We start from the raw sequence: 19,946 nt of genomic DNA on the forward strand, positions 1-19,946 counted from the left end.
TATATATATATATATATTGCTTGTACATATTTTTCTTCATTTAGTCAAATCAAATCCTTAAATTTGCTTAAACAGGGTTCAAACTAAAGAAATCAGCAAATATATTCAAATCATCATGTGATATTATGCTAAGACACGGTACACCTGTGTTTACATAATTTTCTTTAATCTGGATAACTAAAAATAAATTCTAACTTCTAGATATTCAATGAATTTCAAGAGCTCGGAGATGGCCATCGAATTTTGAATTTTACGGTTGTAAACAGTTATTTTGGGGAGTTAAGCTGTACTCAGGGTGCATTATTACACGGTCATCAAGGAGTATTATTACACCATTTTCAGAGTGAGTTGTTAAATTATCTTCGGGTTCGTCACTACACAATTTTTTTTAGTGTGTTGTTACACTGTCTTAGGGATATATCATTACGTCGTCTTCAAGATGCATCGTTATATTGTCTTCAAGTTGTGTTGTTGCACCGTATGATTCATTGACATCAGCTAGCAGGAGGGCAAGCGGCTGTGGTGAACGGCTATTGATGAGCAGTTTTCAACTGTGGTTGGTGGTTGAGGGCGCAGGATACGTGTGGAATTCGATTCTTTCCCCCAGTCCAACTCTAGAAGCGCTGCTGACTCCCTTCCTCTCCTCCTCTGATGAATGCAGTAGTGCTCTATTCATAAGGAAAGAATTCGGGTCACTTCCTTGGATCGCTCGTAGAGATTCCTACGATTGGATGTTATTTTGTTTACATTAATGCTTTGATGATTTAAGAATTGATTGGTCTTGAGTTTAATGAATTTGCTTCATTGAGACACTCGCATTGTGGGCATCGAAATTCCATTGTTTGGAATTCAGATGCTGTCTCTCCCTTTTCATGGCTTGGAGTGAAAGACAACTTAAGTTGTTGGAAGGCATGGCCATGTGGGAGGCTACAATAATTATTGTAATCATTTCATGTGTTTTTTAAATATTTTTTTTCTCCTTGATCTCCACAAACCTTCATATTCAAAACGTATAATAACAAAATGTCACGAGATAAATTACAACTTTTCTAGGAACACATTTTATGGTTTTCAATAAGGTTAAATGAAGAATAGGTAATTTATGCAAAATTTCATGAGAGCCCAATTTCTTACGGCCCTTTGCATCACTTTTGATTTTAATTTTTAATATTTATTTATTATTTTACTTTATTTATGTTTTTCCTTAAAATAATATTAATTTGATATGATATATCATATTTAGTTTATTTTTAAATTAATCAAAATAAACTTAAGATATTTTGAGTTTCTTTTAAAAATAAGTTAGTTTCTTAAAATTTTTAATATAACAATCTATACACTTGCCCTTGAAACCCTCAAATCCCTCATTTCGGCCCCTCCTATCTTGTGCCGCTCGCGCACGTCTCACTCTGTAGGGGCTCCGCCGTCTTACTCCGCATTTCCACCCCGTCATTTGCCGCACGTCTAAAATTGAGGTGCATTTAAATACATACCACACAATTCTTATATATTTTCCATCAACTTAAGTATTCATATCATGTACGCATAAAAAATATCACAATCACTATCTTTAATGAAATACATATTTTTCTATGAGTTTGCGCCAAAAATAATTTATAATGTCATTATCAAAATTTAAATTTAACGGTGCAAACACATAAGAATTGTGTAGTGTGTATGTAAATTTACTTAAAATTAAATATTTATATATATTTAAAAAAGAAGTAATACATATCTTATGTAAATTAAAAATTCACAATAATATAAATCTATTGTTGGCCGCCCCCAAATCATCTCTTCATATGGCGTGGGCGGTAAGTCCATTAACGGGGTTACTTTCATAATATATTAAATTGTTTTCTTGGACTGCATTTTACATAATTAATTTATTTCACTGTAAATGACGACGTAACGGCCATGCCTCATCGCTGTAGGCCGATAATAACAATTTGGCTTAAATCCTTATATATTTTTTAATATAATGTACAACGACGGTACAAAATTTTTATATATTTACATGTATAACACCTATAGTTCTATTTTTATATAAATATACCCTATCTACATCTATGCATGTTGATACGCCACTGGTAAATTTTCTTTATTATCCGACATAATCGGGCACGAATCTCGAAGCATAACACAAATCTCAAGATAATATTTTAAGCAAGAAATATTTAAATCTTGATAAAAAATCATCCAGAGCTCCGATTTCAGCAAACTTATAGTCAAACTGACCGACTCGACGAGACGGACCAAATGATATAAAAACTAGCCCAATCCAAGTCAAATCAAGCCTAGATCAAGTCATTAGACCATAGTTAGAAGATTTATGAATATATTTGGAAAGTCAAACGATTGTCAAATATGACAAGTTTATACTCAAATCGAGCGGCTCGACAAGACGAATCCAACGAACCCAATATTACCTAATTCTGACATCATTAAGGCACTCAAATATCCATTAAACGCCGTATGATCGAAGGAAGCTCTCCGGACCGTCCGATCAAAATAGTTCATATTCCTGCATTAATTACACCCAGAACATTATAAATAGAACTTCATCCCTCTCATGAGGGGAGAGAAAATCTAGCTCAGCATCACCACCAATCGCCGTCGACCACCGCCGACCTCTGTCGTCGACCGCCGTCGATCACCGACGACTATCACCGCCCTCAGACGACCACCGCCGACCGTCGTCCGCCTCTACCTATCGTCATCAACCACCACCAACCAGACGCCGTCAGTCGACATTGTAATCTGAAAAATATAGTTACTCTTTCACGTCTGTGAGGTAAGGGATCTCTGCAATCATCAATTAAATAGTGGATTTCCGCAACTGGGCCAGACCCCGTGGTTTTTCCCTAACGGGTTTTCCACGTAAAACTTCTGGAGTCATCACCTCTTGTTTTTTCTTTCATCTGTGAGTATGCCGAACTTTCGTACAACGCTAACACGATAATTTATTTCTCTACCGCCGCAAATTTTCTTCCACGCATCGCAGGTAAAGATGCATCACTTTCTACAAGTTAAATAGTGATATTTATAAAGCAATATGAAAGATTTGGAATGGTATAGATATAAAAATGTAAAATTTAAATATTTGATATATGTAAATATGTAAGAATTGGATGTTATATGTGTAAATGCCCCCCAAAAAAATCCTGTTCACTGAGATGATTATTGATGCAGGTAAATCCGACTCAAAAGTTTATGTTTACCATTATATTATTATGCGGATGCACTCATGAATCGTGATTATGCGAGCAACGTTTTGCATATTATCATGATATAAAAAATTATGATAATGCATATTTATTAGGAATGACATGATAGCAAAAATCTATAAGGGCAGACATAAATTTCAATGCATATTGGATAAGTTAATGTTCATATTCAAAACTAACAACAAAGAACATCATGTTCTAATTTCAATAATTTTATAGTCAAATTAAATATCTTGATAATTGGATGTCAATAGTACTGAAATTGATTCGATCTAGCTCAAATGAGCTCGGATCAAACATTTGAAGTACGATTGAAATCTCAATTGAAATATTGAATAATTTTCAAATTTGGCATGCTTACAATCACTTAAGTGTCTCAAGCAGTAAAATTCAATAAGCCCAAAATCTCTAAATTCTAAGGTCATTATGACAATTTAATGTTAAGAGAATAATTTTTTATCGAAGAAATCAACACCGATCTTGTCATAAATTTAAAACAACAAAGTTCAAAAGAATCATTTTGTCTTTTCGTCTTCTTATTTTTAGACTTCTAGCTTCCGCCTTATAGCCTTCGCGCTCCCTCATTCAAATAAAAAAAAAAACTTTTAATTGTTGGTAAAGGAAATTCAAACGTATGCATAAAAGCAAGGAATAAATCCACCAAGACCACTAAGTTGTGCATGCCATAATTTTTTTGAACACATTTATATGTTCTTATATATAAGGAAAAATCTTTTTTCTTGTAGCATATTATAACACATATGTATGCATATACTTTATTTTATATACCTCTCTTCTCCACCAAACATATATACATGTATATACGTGTTAGAAAATTCGTGGCGATAAAGAAATGACATATCGTTTTAGCGTTGTACAAGAATTCAACACACACTCAGGTAAAATGAAGCAATTAGTAATGACGCCAGAAATTTTTACATGAAAAACGTGTAAAGGAAAAAAAATCACGGGGTCTGACTCAGATGTAAAAGTCCACTACATGTTGATGATTACAGAGACCCCTTATCCCACAGATGAGAAATGATTATTAGGTTTTTTAAGTTACAACGTCGACAAACATCTTCTAGTCAGAGGTGGTCGACGGTGGTCATCCATTGACGACGGTCGATGGTCGTTGAGGGCAACAGTAGTGCTCGACGACAGTCAGTGGTTATTGATGGCGGTCAGCAGGTGTTGACAGCGACCGACGATGGTTAACGGTGGTCGGTGATGATTGACGATGACAAATGTGGTGCTGGACTTTAGCTCATTCTCAAAGCTATAAGTTTTCTCTCAATGCTCCAACCTCCTCTCATGATATCAAAACTAGTCTAATCCGAGTAAAATCAAGCATAGATAAGTCATTAAACCATTAATGGAAGTTTTTAGGACATACTTAGAACGTCAAATGAATGTCAAATTTAGCAAGACTATAATCGAATCGAGCATCGTGACAAGATGAATCCAACGAGCCCAAGTTTGTTCAATTCTGATATCATTTAGACACTCAAATGTCTATTAAACGCAGTATTATCGAAGAAAGTTCTTTGATCCGTTTGATCAAAGTGATTCATATTCTTGCATTAATTACACCCAGATCACTATTAATAGAATCACACCCCACTCATGAAGAGAGAGGAGAGTTTGAGACTTTAGAAAAAACTTAAAGTCCAGGACCACTCCTGCCACCGTCAATCGTCGCCAATCGTCATTGACCACCCAAACGACGTCGATCACAACCAACGGTCGTCAATCACTGTCGACCGTCATAGACCACCACCGACCGCCGTTGATTACCACTGATCGCCATTGATCACCGTCGAACGCCGTCGACCACCACCTGGCGACTTCCATCGATCTCCATCGGCATCCACCTACTTCTTACAACGAGTTTATTCGCACTTTAACGTTGAAATTCGTAAGTCTTGGTAATCATTTGTTGTCCGCGAAATAAGGGTTCTCTGTAATTATCAACTTATAGTAGGTTTTTTCAGTTGGGTCAGACCTCGTGGTTTTTTTCCTTTACAGGTTTTCCATGTAAAACCTACTCATTTATCTGAGTGTGTGTTGAATTCTCGTACAACGCTAAGACTATCATCTATTACTCTACCGCCACGAATTTTCTAGTGCGCATCAATAATAAAACCCTGGTTTGCATAAAAAAATTTATCTCATCAAGAGCCATACAACATTGTATATGAGTCATGGATTCTCTTCAATACCAGATATGGGTGTTCATGCGAAGCTTATTAGAAAAATTAAGCAAAGGCTGTTATATTTTTATTTATGACTCACATTTATTTTAATAACTTATGAGATTTATTTTTGATAACTTAAGTTATTAATTTTCATAACTCATAACTTATGTCATAAATTATGACAACTTATGATATTTATTTTGATAACTTAAGTTATTTATTTTCTTAACTCATAACTTATGTCACAAATTATGACAACGTATGATATTTATTTTGATAACTTAAGTTATTTATTTTCTTAACTCATAACTTATGTCACAAATTATGACAACGTATGATATTTATTTTGATAACTTAAGTTATTTATTTTCTTAACTCATAACTTATGTCACAAATTATGACAACGTATGATATTTATTTTGATAACTTAAGTTATTTATTTTCTTAACTCATAACTTATGTCACAAATTATGACAACGTATGATATTTATTTTGATAACTTAAGTTATTTATTTTCTTAACTCATAACTTATGTCACAAATTATGACAACGTATGATATTTATTTTGATAACTTAAGTTATTTATTTTCTTAACTCATAACTTATGTCACAAATTATGACAACGTATGATATTTATTTTGATAACTTAAGTTATTTATTTTCTTAACTCATAACTTATGTCACAAATTATGACAACGTATGATATTTATTTTGATAACTTAAGTTATTTATTTTCTTAACTCATAACTTATGTCACAAATTATGACAACGTATGATATTTATTTTGATAACTTAAGTTATTTATTTTCTTAACTCATAACTTATGTCACAAATTATGACAACGTATGATATTTATTTTGATAACTTAAGTTATTTATTTTCTTAACTCATAACTTATGTCACAAATTATGACAACGTATGATATTTATTTTGATAACTTAAGTTATTTATTTTCTTAACTCATAACTTATGTCACAAATTATGACAACGTATGATATTTATTTTGATAACTTAAGTTATTTATTTTCTTAACTCATAACTTATGTCACAAATTATGACAACGTATGATATTTATTTTGATAACTTAAGTTATTTATTTTCTTAACTCATAACTTATGTCACAAATTATGACAACGTATGATATTTATTTTGATAACTTAAGTTATTTATTTTCTTAACTCATAACTTATGTCACAAATTATGACAACGTATGATATTTGCAGTGTTATATTTTTATTTCATCACTCCCAATATTATTAACCAACATATATTTTTTTTGTTTTTATAAACAATATACATGACAAAGATGGTTTTCATTCTCAATCGTATGTTTCTTTGTCAAATACTATGCGATATCTTGCATTACGAAGTATAAACTCACGCTCTTCAATAAACACAGTGACATCATTGAAAATCTCTTTAAGTTCATCATATTTTGCTTCATTCATAGAAGTAACTAAAAACTTATAAGATGATAATCTTCAAGAGATTTCTGATATCGACACAACATTATCTAATAAAGAGATTGAATTTATAGAGAAAGCTCGGTTCTTTTTTCTTTCTTTTTTTTTTCTTTTTTTTCCTTTTGTCAAAAGGAATGGTCATAGGCTATTATACGATCTTCCAACCATCCCTAATGTGCCTAACAATTCGAGTACCACCTCCTTAAGACCAACAATGTGAGAGGGGATTCGAACCCCTGACCTAAGGGGTCTTATACCGTGGATGCCAACCAACAGGTCAGGGTACGCGGCTCAACATAATGTTAGGAGATGTTTGATGTTTCAAAGATTGAGATGAGATTGGGTAAGAAAAAAATATATTTAGTAAATATGTAGTTTGAATTGATAAACATATAAGTTAATTCTATATTACATTTAATAGATAAATTGTTAAAAAATAGTACAATCATTTGTATATATTAATTGAAACAAGTTCTTGAGAAAAGGCACAATTATGCGAAATGACACGTATAAATTTTTATTTATTAACTTTACTCATGAATAGTACAATAAAATAATTAAAATTATATATAATTAAATTATTAGTTATATTATAAAAGCTTGGCTTAACACGAAGAAATAAAAATAAAATATATATATATATATTTGGTTTATTATTCCTATTCAATATCTATATATCTATATATATATAGATCTATATAATGATGGAATGCATAATGTGATCATTAATATTAAAATAGTTATATTAAAATTATATGATATATATTACTCAAAGTTAACAATAATAACAAGCTATATCATGTGACAATTAGCTATTAAAATTAAATATGAAAGTATTGAAATGCATGCATGGTTAGATTTGAACTATGATTTCTTTTATCCATATTGTCAATAGTCATTTTTTTCTTTTCTGGCATGTGCTTTGATTCATTCATATTTCTTGATAATCAACAAATCATGCAGAAATTGAGTTGGGGAGAAACAAAGAAGAGAAGCTCAAATTGAGAAGAATAAAGGACAATTCAAATACGAAGACAAGTCCAACAGCTAAGAAGAAATGGTGAAGAAATAGCACATAATATGAATTATTTTTCTTTTATTAAATCATTATTAACTAACTAAATAATTACTCTTATTAATCTAATCTTACAACAATTAATTCTCATAATATCATATGATTAGTTTCGTCCAACTTTATATGTCTGAAGCCAGCTGAAATCCAAAGTATATACTACTTCTGGATTGATTTTTAGCCAACATCAATCAAAATTATCATAAAATAAAGGCAAAAGCTGTGGAAATTTCATGTAACACCTTGGCGTTTTTGGATTTTTATCCTTACTATTAATATAGACACGTTTATTTGCGTGTATGACTGTAGTTCACAAAGCTATATTAATTAATAGTTAAAGTCTTGGTAGAAAACTAGTATGTAATTTTGAAAAGTTAGATTGCAAATTGCATTTACTCCTGTGCTTATGAGCTTATCCTAAACCTAAAACGGCAGCCATAGAAATATTGATTAGGAGAATAGTAAACAATTAGTTTTACTTGAATTTTTCTTGTTGAGTTGTTAGTTTGGATTTATTGCAAGCATGTAGATTAGAAGATTTTTATAATAAAACTTTTAATTACTTTTAAATGTTTAATTTGGATTGATTTGAACTCGGATCAAGAAATTTATGGAGTTTTCGTGCTAATTTCATCAAAATGCCATTTTGAATATAAATTTATTAAAATTGGAATTTGGATGATTTTGAATTTGATTCCAAATAAAATTAATTGAAGTATTTGTGTTAAGATTACATTTAATAAATTTGTAGTCAGATATCATTTCACATATCTTACATTTTATAATCACACATTTTGGTACACTAATTTATAATGTATAAGCTAGCTATTAGATATAAAAAGTCACAAATTTAAATTAGACTTGAAAAATTATTCATGTATTTAAATTAAAATGTAATTAGCTAGTAAAAAAAATCATGGGGTCTGACCCAACTAAAGAAATCCACTATAAACTATACATTACAAATACAGTTTCTTGTCTCATAAGCGTGAAATAAATACACATTCTTCAGAGCAAGAGTGCGGATGAACTTATCGTAAAAAGTGAGCAGCAATCGATTTAGATGGGCGGCGACCGGTGAGCGGTGGTTGGTGATGGTAGGTTGGTGGTGGTCTGCAGCGATCGATAAGTGTTGGTTGGGGACGGTTGACGACTAGTGGTCGGCGGCAAGGTGATGTTGGATTTCAACGTCTTCTCTAATTTGTAGTCTACTTCAGGCTTCAAGCACCCTTCCCTCCTCATGAGAGGGGTGAGACTCTATTTATAGAAATCCCGGTGTAATTAATATAGAAATGTGAATCACTTTGATTAAATAATCTGGAGAGTTACTGCTAATCAGACATCGTTTAATGACCATTTGAATTTTTTGATGATGTTGAAATTAGACGATTTTGGAGACTCCTTGAATTTTTCTTGTCGAAATGCTCGATTCGACAATAAACTTGTCAGATCGACATTCATTTGACATTTCAAATATGTCCAAAAAATTTTCAACACGATTTGTCGTTTTGCTCGAGCCTTGATTTGGTTTTTATTTGTCCAATTTTGATATCATTGAAGTGTCTTATCGAGCCGGTTAGTTTGATTGTAAGTTTACTAAAAACGGACTTCTGGATATCTTTTTATCAAAGTTTGAAGTTTTTTTTTAAAAAAGGTCTATCGAGATCCATGTCAAATAATGATATTTATTGAAGACGTATCAGCGACTAAGCTTCACTCGTTTCTAGTCATCCAGAGTCAAAGTACATTTACGGAAGTAATCGAACGTGGAAAATTAAAACCCACTTAATCCAGAAATAATTACGAAAACTTGAAGCATACGGTATGGTAAATATTCAGATGGAAAAATACTACAAATACACATCATCATCATCATTTTGATATAAATCCATAACAGATTACTAATCTTCAAGCACCCTCCCCCCTCATGAGAGGGGTGAGACTCTATTTCTATAAATCTTGGTGTAATAAATGGAGAAATGTGAATCACTTTGATCAAACAATCAGGAGAGTTTCTGTTAATCAGACACCGTTTAATGACCATTTGAATTTCATGATGATGTTGAAATTAGGCGATTTCGGACTCCTTGAATTTGTCTTGTTGAAACGCTGGATTTGACTATAAACTTGTCAGATTAAACATTCATTTGACCTTCCAAGTATGTCCAAAAAACTTTTAAGTACAATTTATCGTCTTGCTCGAGGCTTGATTTGATTTGGATTTAACCAATTTTGATATCATTGGATCTCTCTCATCGAGCCAGTTAATTTGATTGTAAGTTTACTAAAAATGTCTTTTATCAAAGCTTGCAAGTCTTTTTAAAAATGGTCTATCTAGATTCATGTGAGACGATGGTATTTATTGATGACATATCAGCGATTAAGATTCCCTCGTTTTCTAGTCATCCAGAGTCAAAGGTCCATTTTACGGAAGTAATTGAACGTTGAAAAATAAAACCCAATTATTTCCAGAAATAATTAAGAAAACCTGAAGTAGACGGTATGCTAAATATTCAGAAGGAAAAATACGATATATATACATCATCATCATCTTTTTCGATATAAATCTAACAGATCACCAATCTTCTTCCACAAAAGCCTATCTGTACCAGTTTTGAGTTCTGAACCAAATTAAAGAGGGCAGTTTAATCATGGTTTTAACGCTGGGAAGTACTACTGGTGTTCTTCCTCTTCAGTCTCTTGGCTTTAGAAGCAAGATATTTTCTAGTGATATATGGAGAAGTAAGGCAGTTGTTCTTCCTAGAGTTAAAGGGAGTAGAAAGCTTGTGGTTTGGTCGAAGCAGGAAGAAAATGGCGGAAATCAATCTCCTAAAGATGATTTGAAGATATCATCTAGGCTTGGTAGAATCAGTTTTCCTTCTCGTTTTCTCTTCGGTGCTGCTACCGCTGCTTTCCAGGTGAGACTCTCTCTCTCCCTCTCTCTAAATTAGAATTAGTATAATGATCTTATTAAATACTTTGACCAAAGCTAAGAAAATCATGGTATTATTATCTCTGAAATAATTTTGTTCATGTAAATATGTTTTTACGTTTTATATTTGATATTTTTAAATTGCACACTGGTTTCAATTCAGGTGGAAGGATCAGCGTTTGGAGGGAGGGGAGAGTGTATATGGACAAATTTCTGCAGAAAATATCCAGGTTTTAGTTTATTTTCTTAAAATATTTTTGGTGCAAAATGTAATTATTTTTATATCTATTACCTATGCTTTATTTTTTATATTTATACCCCCAAATATTTCATATCACATCAACAATTTCATGCAATGGAAAGGTTTCATGTATGTAAAAATTAAAGTTTAAATATTAGACATGTAAATATATAGGAATTGAGTTGTATGTATGTAAATCTTCCTAGGCAAATAGATGGAGGAAATGAAATCCCAGTAATATAGATATATAAAAATTGTGTTAAAAAAATAATTAGTTTAATAATTATGTAATAGGTGATTTACATAAATATCCTAAGCAAATAATTTTTTCATGAAATTTTGTAATTATTATTTTTTTCTCCATTTCAGAAAAAAATGGCAGATGGGAGTAATGGAGACATTGCATGTGACTCATACCACCGTTACAAGGTATGAGAATTCTGTGCACAAAATATTATGAGACTTTTTTTTTTAAAATTCAGTCACATTTTAGAGAGAATTAAAGCTCCAACTCTATGTAGTGCTAATTTACCAATTATTTCTTGAATATTTTAGGAGGACGTGGAACTCTTGGCTGATCTCAGCTTGGATGCGTATAGATTCTCCATTTCATGGCCAAGAATTTTGCCACGTATAGATTTTAACTTTCATTCTAATAAGTTCATAAATCATGAATTACAAGGACCATTTTTTTTAGTTTAAATGAAGGAATGTGACTTTTTTTTTAATTATTTTCTCTCTTGGGTTATTGTGTACAATATTTTTGTATGATAGGGTTGCAGTGTTATATTTTTATTTATGACTCACATTTATTTTAATAACTTATGAGATTTATTTTTGATAACTTAAGTTATTAATTTTCATAACTCATAACTTATGTCATAAATTATGACAACTTATGATATTTATTTTGATAACTTAAGTTATTTATTTTCTTAACTCATAACTTATGTCATAATTTATGATAACTTATAATATTTATTTTTGTAACTCTATAACCCCTAAAATAAATAAATGTTACTAACTTATGTCATTGATTTTATTAATAAAAATCAATTAATTTATTAAATTATCATAAATCCTATTGGTTAGTAACCCCCTTGATGGATGGTGGATAAATAGAGCATGAATTTGAGAATGGGTCCTCTCTCTACCCAACACACCTCGTACATTTCTCTCCATCAGAAAGTACAGAAAGTTTTAAGGGATTAGAAAGAGAAACTTCATCTCTTCAAGATCAAATTTGTTCATCATGAATACAGGTATGCGTCGCTTTATTTTTTTCATATGTAAAAATCATGAATTTAAAAGATCTTGGCTATTATGTACTTTTCTTTTAAAATTTGTGTATAAAGTTGAAACATGAATTTTCTAACAAAGGCATGCATTTATGGTCATCTTCACCTGTTTGTTTATGCCAACATATAGCTCACACCATCACTTCAACGATGGTATTATTTGGATACCTTTAAAAAGGCAACATCTTTGTGCCATATTACAAGCTTTCAAATATAATTTGGAAGATATCATGAAGCACCACTTCATATAAAATACCTCCCTAATGGCCTGATGCACGTTTGGGATATGGCGAAGCATACATGACATTGCAAACTTACCCACACACTGAGTCTTTTTGAAATCAATTTAGCGGGTAAGGATGAGGATGACAAGTACTCTTGAGACCTAATCATCTCACCATTCTTGATGAGATTAGGTTTCTCTAAATCTCCAAGTTAAAGATATTGTTGGCAACCTCCTACTTCACATGCATCCATATGGTAAATAGCCCTTCACATTCAATCAATGCTTTCTTCTCTTCGAAGCATCTAGAGGTTGTCTGGCATGGTGGGATTTAGGCAAGATTTAAGGGAAATCTTTCCGGACAGTCAATTTGGACAAAATAAATTATGAGATGCAGTAAATCTTGATTTCACAGATTTCAGCCGTAAATCTCAAATTTAATAAATCCTATGAATCAGGAGATTTAACTTCGCACAATTCGGATTTAAGGCGCAACTCGGTAAGAACTGTGGTGCAGCTCAGTAACCGCCAAATAGTTTCATTATGTTTACAGGATTTACTAAATCTATTGCCAGATAATTTTCTGGATTTCAAGCAGGAATTAATAAGTCTAGATGTGCAGGGTTTACTAAATACTAATAATTTAAGTCTCAACTATTGTTGAGCGAGACAGCAACGAAAAATCTCCTCATTTGAAAAGCTATATTTATTAATGATTTCTTGAAAAGAAACTGCTACTTGAAGAAATGAAAAAACAAACATAAAGCAAAATAATATATGTATAAAAACATAGAGCATTGTTGATTTCTGACAGACAATTTGACTCTTGATTGCTTGATCAGAGCAGATTTAAACTAGAGAAAACAGAATTTGGAAGATTCAAAGTTCATAACATCCACATCTCATAACAATCATCAAAATACATGAACATCTGTTCCAATGCATCACTCTGATCCACAGAAGCCCTCAATTCATCTTCAACCCTGCATCCCTCAAATTCAAAAATTTTTATGCCTCTAGCCCTACATCTTACCTCTTCATCAGCTTCAAAACCAACACAATCCTTCAAGCTCAATCTCTTCAGCTCCCTGCACCCATCTAAGATAGCCAACACTTCCTCCTTCCCTATTCGAGACCCACTCAAATCCAAAACTTCAATCTTTGGAATAAAATCAACAATACCTGACACATCTTCTTTTCCAATCAAGCCGCAAATTTTAATCCCGTAAAACCTGCTGCAATGAATTCCAATCTGCTCTGCAATTTCTCTCAAATTTCTTGGCTTTGAATCCATTTCAAGCCATTCGAGATCCCTCCATTTGCTTATCAGATTCAAAAAACGAACTTCATCGTCAAAATTGACTCTTGGCAACCCCAAGACTTTCAACTTAGGGCAAGCGAGGGATGCGAGGGAGAGAACCTCCATTGAAGGAGGGAAGAGAGGGGAGAAGCGGATCTCATTGGCGGCGCCATGGCTTCGCGCGATGGCGAGTTTGAGGAAGCTGGAGAAGGTGAAGCGAGGAAGAGAGTATTGGGAAGAGAAGATTTTGGAGAATGAAGAAGATGGGCTAAGTTCCAGAAGGCGGAAGTCGACGATTTGATAGAAGAAGGGGTGGGAGGAAACTTGGGACCATGATTTGCAGACGAAGGGGATGGAGGTGGAGAGGTCGTCGAGGCCGAGCTTGGAGAAGATGATGGAAAGACAATCGAGCGGCATGTCTTCCCAGTATGCTACTGTGGACAGGTTATCCATGGCGTTTGAGAGATAGATGAGATTGTTGCTGTAAGATGTGCGCAGAGAGAGGTTACTCTTGGGGGCATAAATACAAACAGGTGATGGGCATGATCCCAGGGAGACTCATGCTTCGAGAATGGTCTACTCATCGGTCAACTTGATTCGATGACGGGCCAGCAGCAGCGCCATTTGTGAGTTTTGCAGGGTCTCTTTAGGCCAGCGTTTTATTACTTCATTTTTATAATTATTATTTTATTTTTTTTCTGAATATTTCGGTTTTTAAAAAATATTTTAAGTCAAAATTTAAGCAACTCAACAATTTGTTATTTTATATAAATTATTTTTTTATTATTTATAATGGGATTAAATTCAAAACCGTTAATGATTAGTTTATTATAATATTTAGGAGCTATTACTTATTTTATTTAATAGGCGAATTATTTTAATTCGATATTTTTGAGCGATTAAGTATTATATTTAATAGGCTGAATTATTTTAATTGTTAACAGTTTCCAGGAAGAATGGTCTGCAAGATAAGTTCCGCCGGCAGAATCACATATTTTTATGGCCTGTGCCAATTTATTATTCCTAAGCTGTAGATTTTTATTTTTTTTTTCAGGACGTGTACTGTGAACCTATCACTGTCAATGTAACGGTCAAGTTTAGGCTAAGTTAGGGGTGTGTTTAGGGAGGGATTATTACGTGCGGACACCGCAAGCATCTCTGCATGCGGTGTCCGATCCTGACCGTAGATCACGGGGATCTACGGTCAGGATTATTTCCGTTTTTTTTTAAATTTAGGTGGGGCCCACCAAAATACATCGGGACCGTAGATCAGGTGATTTACGGTCCGGATCGAACACCGCACGCAAGCTGCGTGCGGTGTCCGATCCGTATGGAATAATTTTTCGTGTTTAGGGCTGTCAAAAAAGTTTGTTCTTCGCGAATAACTAGTATTTGGCTCGTTAAGTAGCTCGTGTTTGGCTCGTTCGGCGCTCGTTCTAAAAGAACAGGAGCCGAACGAGCCGAACACGAACAAATTTTTAAAGCTCGAATTATAAATGAGTCGAACAAGAACAACTCTATGTTCCTCGTGTTCGACTCGTTTTAGCTCAAAATAAATAAATAAAATTATATAACTCTTTACATAATAATATATACTATTTATATAATAATATATTATATAAATTTATATCTAAGTTTAAATCATAATACCTCATGTGACAATGTGGTTAGTGTCTTCTTTTGTATATATTTGATCCAGGTTCGAATTCCACAATTTATAGATATTTTTCTCAATTTAAGTTTAACGAGCTAATTTCGAGCCGAACACGAGCCGAACACGAACACGAATATTTAAATCGAGCCAAACACGAACACACTGTTCACGAGCCGATTTCAAACACGAGCCTAACCTGAGCTCGCTCAAGCTCGGCTCGTTTACAACCCTAGGTGTGTTTGCTAAAAATAATTTTCAAAAATAGAAAATAAAATAAAAGAAGAAAAAAAAAAAAAAATTTGTTCAGGTTATAACTGTACGTAATCTAAATTAAAATGCTATTGTAGAAAATCTGATGTTTCAAAAAAAAGTAATTTTGAAAGAGCTGTCGGTAGACTGTCTGTAATACTCATCAGTATATATTATGTGGATATCATAAATATTTTCAGTGTATGTAATTCTTTCTTTTTTAGTTGTATTACCCAAATAAAAAAAATAAAAGTGAAATCATAATTGAATTATTGAAGTAGAACATAAACCCATTTTTTCCCCTAAAATAGTTATATAAACATCAGTTCAACATAATAACTTCAACATATGCTGTATCCCAACCAAACATACGAGTTTGGTCACTAATAAATCCTACAGCAATACAAATTGTCTTCCAAAATAACTTAATGTTATCAAAATAAATAAGACACTAACAACAACAACAATAATGTTAGGATCACAAAATCAAATAAAAAATATATTAAATTTTAATTTCAGCATCAAAACTGATGCTCTCATCATAAAACCATCGGACCCATCGGACAGAAGGTGCCGGGCCAAAATTCAGATCACCTTTTGGACCACTAGAAAGAATCACGCACAATGTGTACATATTTCCAAAAAATAACTCTTGCAGTTGTACCTATCAATGTTATAGACTGAAATAGTAAGAAAAAATACTAGATTTAACTCATGTGTAAGAGAGCAAAAATGAGCGTTTATGCAGAGCATGGCAGGCTCACACTAATAATGATGTACAGAAACATGTGGCAAGTGGGCTTCAAATAGACTTTTTCATTTTTTTTCAAAAATACCTTCACTTTTAAATTTTAAAAAGCCATATACAACCTTTTATGCATAGATAAGGTGGTCTGTTACGTAAAAATTGAAGTTTAGAAGTTAGATATGTAAATACGTAAGATTTGAGTGATATGTATGTAAAAACTCCTTTTAAAAATGTGACAAAATATTGAATGTGGGATGGAAATAATCTTATGAGTCTGTATTCTCTCAAAGAAGAATATGTAAAAGATTCTAAATACCATATTCGATTTACAAAATTAATTTTTAAATCGATTAGCAGAAACGAGATAGGATCATACATACCTCCAGCCATAACTTAAACGAACAGAGTCGACACTCACAACTCACACGATAAATTTTCTGTTATAGATCTTCTAAGTTTTTCTCACTCACAACCCGATGGTGCAAATAAAATGAATAGGAGCAAGCTTAGGGACCAAAACAACAAACATCACATCTAATTTATAGTACTCTGCCCATCACAGAGTTCAATGGATGTGACCACATTATGGAATGTTACTAAATTCATGTGTTGAACTTAGACACTATATGAACCACATTCTGAAAATTATTTCTCTTAAAAACACCAAAGAATTCCAACGGTTATTGAAATTAATTTGAGAATTTCAAAGGGTATTGAAATTAATTTGGGAATATCAAAGGGTATTGAAATTAATTTGGGAATATCAAAGGGTATTGAAATTAATTTGGGAATATCAAAGGGTATTGAAATTAATTTGGGAATTCCAAAGGGTATTGAAATTAATTTGGAATTCCAAAGGGTATTGAAACTAAAATAGAGTTTTAATTAATTTGGGAATTCTAAAGAAATAAATTTAATTCCCATTATTAACTAATTTGGGAATCTTAAAGAAAAAATCCCAACATTCTCCCACTTGGTTCATATAGTTCAACACATATCATATAGAGAAACAAAATATATGAATCATGGCGATAGGTCCTCTTATAGTGAGTATTATCTTCCATGTATTACACTATATCAAGTCTCTCAACACTATCCTATACAACTTAATGAATAAACCATATGTCTATTCCAAAGTCCAAACCGAATGAGATTTCTCAAAATAAACGAATGAATAAATATGTGCACAAAACCATATGAGAAATCATCAACTGAATTAAGAGTTTCAATAAATATTCATACAATGTAAATCACATTATGGAACCAAGTCCCATTCGTACTACGTGATCCTTAAAATTCTTTGGTGGCATGCATTTAGTCAAAGGATCCACAATCATCAACTCAGTGCTAACGTGTTCAATAACCACTTTCTTTTCCTTAACATGTTCTCTTATGGCTAAATACTTGATGTCGATGTGTTTACTTCGACTTCCACTCTTATTATTCTTAGTCATAAATACTGCAATTGAGTTGTCACAGTACAACTTTAATGACCTTGAAATAGAGTCCACGACTCTAAGCCCAGATATGAAACTCTTCAACCATACACCATGCGAGGTAGCCTCAAAACAGGATACGAACTCAGCTTTCATGGAAGTAGCAGTCAAGGTCTCCTTAGCACTTCTCCAAGATACAGCTCCACCAGCTAGCATGAAAATATAACCTGATGTTGATTTTCTTGAGTCAATGCAGCCAGCGTAGTCTGAATCGGAGTAGCCAATCACCTCCAAATTATCAGTTCGTTTGTACATGAGCATGTAGTCCTTTGTACCTTGAAGATATCTCATTACTTTCTTTGCAGCCTTCCAGTGGTCTATACCTGGATTACTCTGATATCTTCCCAACATTCCAACAACAAATGCTATGTCAGGTCTGGTACAAACCTGAGCATACATAAGGCTTCCAACAGCTGAAGCATATGGAATGTTCTTCATGTGTTCCCGTTCAAAATTATTATTCGGGCATTGACTCAAATCGAATCTATCACCCTTCACAATAGGTGCTATACTCGGTGAACAATTCTTCATATGAAATCTCTCTAAAACTTTATTGATATAGGTTTCTTGAGACAAACCCAAAATACATCGAGATCTGTCCCTATGGATCTTAATGCCAATGACATAAGATGCTTCATCCATATCCTTCATATCAAAGTCCTTGGAGAGGAATTGTTTCACCTCATAAAGTAAACCCCTATCATTGGTTGCAAGTAAAATATCATCCACATACAGTACAAGAAAACAAATTTTACTCCCACTAACCTTCTGGTATAAACATTGATCCATGACGTTCTCTTCAAAACCAAATGAAGTAATAACTTCATGAAATTTCAAATACCACTGACGGGAGGCTTGTTTCAAACCGTATATGGATTTATTTAGCTTGCAAACCAAGTGCTCACCATCACTAGAGGAGAATCCTTCTGGTTGTTTCATGTAAACCTCTTCCTCTAGATCACCATTAAGAAATGCCGTTTTCACATCCATTTGATGTAACTCAAAATCAAAATGAGCTACCAACGCCATAATTACTCGGAGAGAATCCTTTTTAGATACAGGAGAAAATGTTTCCGTATAGTCAATTCCCTCCCTCTGAGTGAACCCTTTGGCAACGAGTCTTGCCTTATGTCTCTCAATGTTACCTTGTGAGTCTTTCTTTGTTTTGAAAACCCATTTACATCCAATGGCTTTTACACCATTAGGCAACTCAACGAGATCCCAGACTCGATTTGATGCCATAGAATCCATCTCATCTCTCATGGCATTATGCCACAAGTCTGATTCCTTAGAACTCATGGCTTGTGAAAACGTTTCAGGATCATTTTCGGCTCCAATGTTGTAGTCTGTTTCTTGAAGATACACAACATAATCACTAGATATAGCTGATTTTCTTTCTCTAGTAGACCTTCTAAACGTTGTTTCAACATTCTCCTCAAGAGCATGTTGTTCAACTGGTTGTACAACAATATCTTGTTGTTCCTTATTTACAAGTTGATCTACTTGATCATTATTAATAGTTTGTGGAACTTCAACAATTGGTTGTCTAACACCTGTTTGTCCTTGAGGGGTGTGGATAACAATCAATCTGTCACTTGACCTAGAGGGTTGAGCTTCACAGTGATCCTTTTCCGAAACAATATCCCAAAATTGATCACTCCCACTGATCAAGTCATACTCAAGAAATTTTGCATTTCTTGATTCCACAATCCTAGTGTTATGAGACGGACAATAGAATCTATACCCTTTAGACCTTTCAGCATATCCAATAAAATACCCACTAATGGTCCTTGGGTCTAACTTCTTTTCTTGTGGATTGTAAATAGAGAAACAAAATATATGAAT

At 33.0% G+C, this 19,946-nt stretch overlaps 1 protein-coding gene across 1 annotated transcript; it reads right to left on the reverse strand.

The window, feature by feature from the left end:
- Window positions 1-13,540: 13,540 nt before the first annotated feature.
- LOC110018801 (F-box/LRR-repeat protein At3g48880-like) lies at window positions 13,541-14,407 on the reverse strand. Its single transcript, XM_020716242.1, has one exon. It carries the CDS (start codon window positions 14,405-14,407, stop codon window positions 13,541-13,543), a length of 867 nt encoding a protein of 288 aa, XP_020571901.1.
- Between the last annotated feature and the right edge of the window lie 5,539 nt (window positions 14,408-19,946).

This window comes from Phalaenopsis equestris, unplaced genomic scaffold (genome assembly GCF_001263595.1).
Source record: "Phalaenopsis equestris unplaced genomic scaffold, ASM126359v1 Scaffold000002, whole genome shotgun sequence".
Lineage (NCBI taxonomy): Eukaryota > Viridiplantae > Streptophyta > Magnoliopsida > Asparagales > Orchidaceae > Phalaenopsis > Phalaenopsis equestris.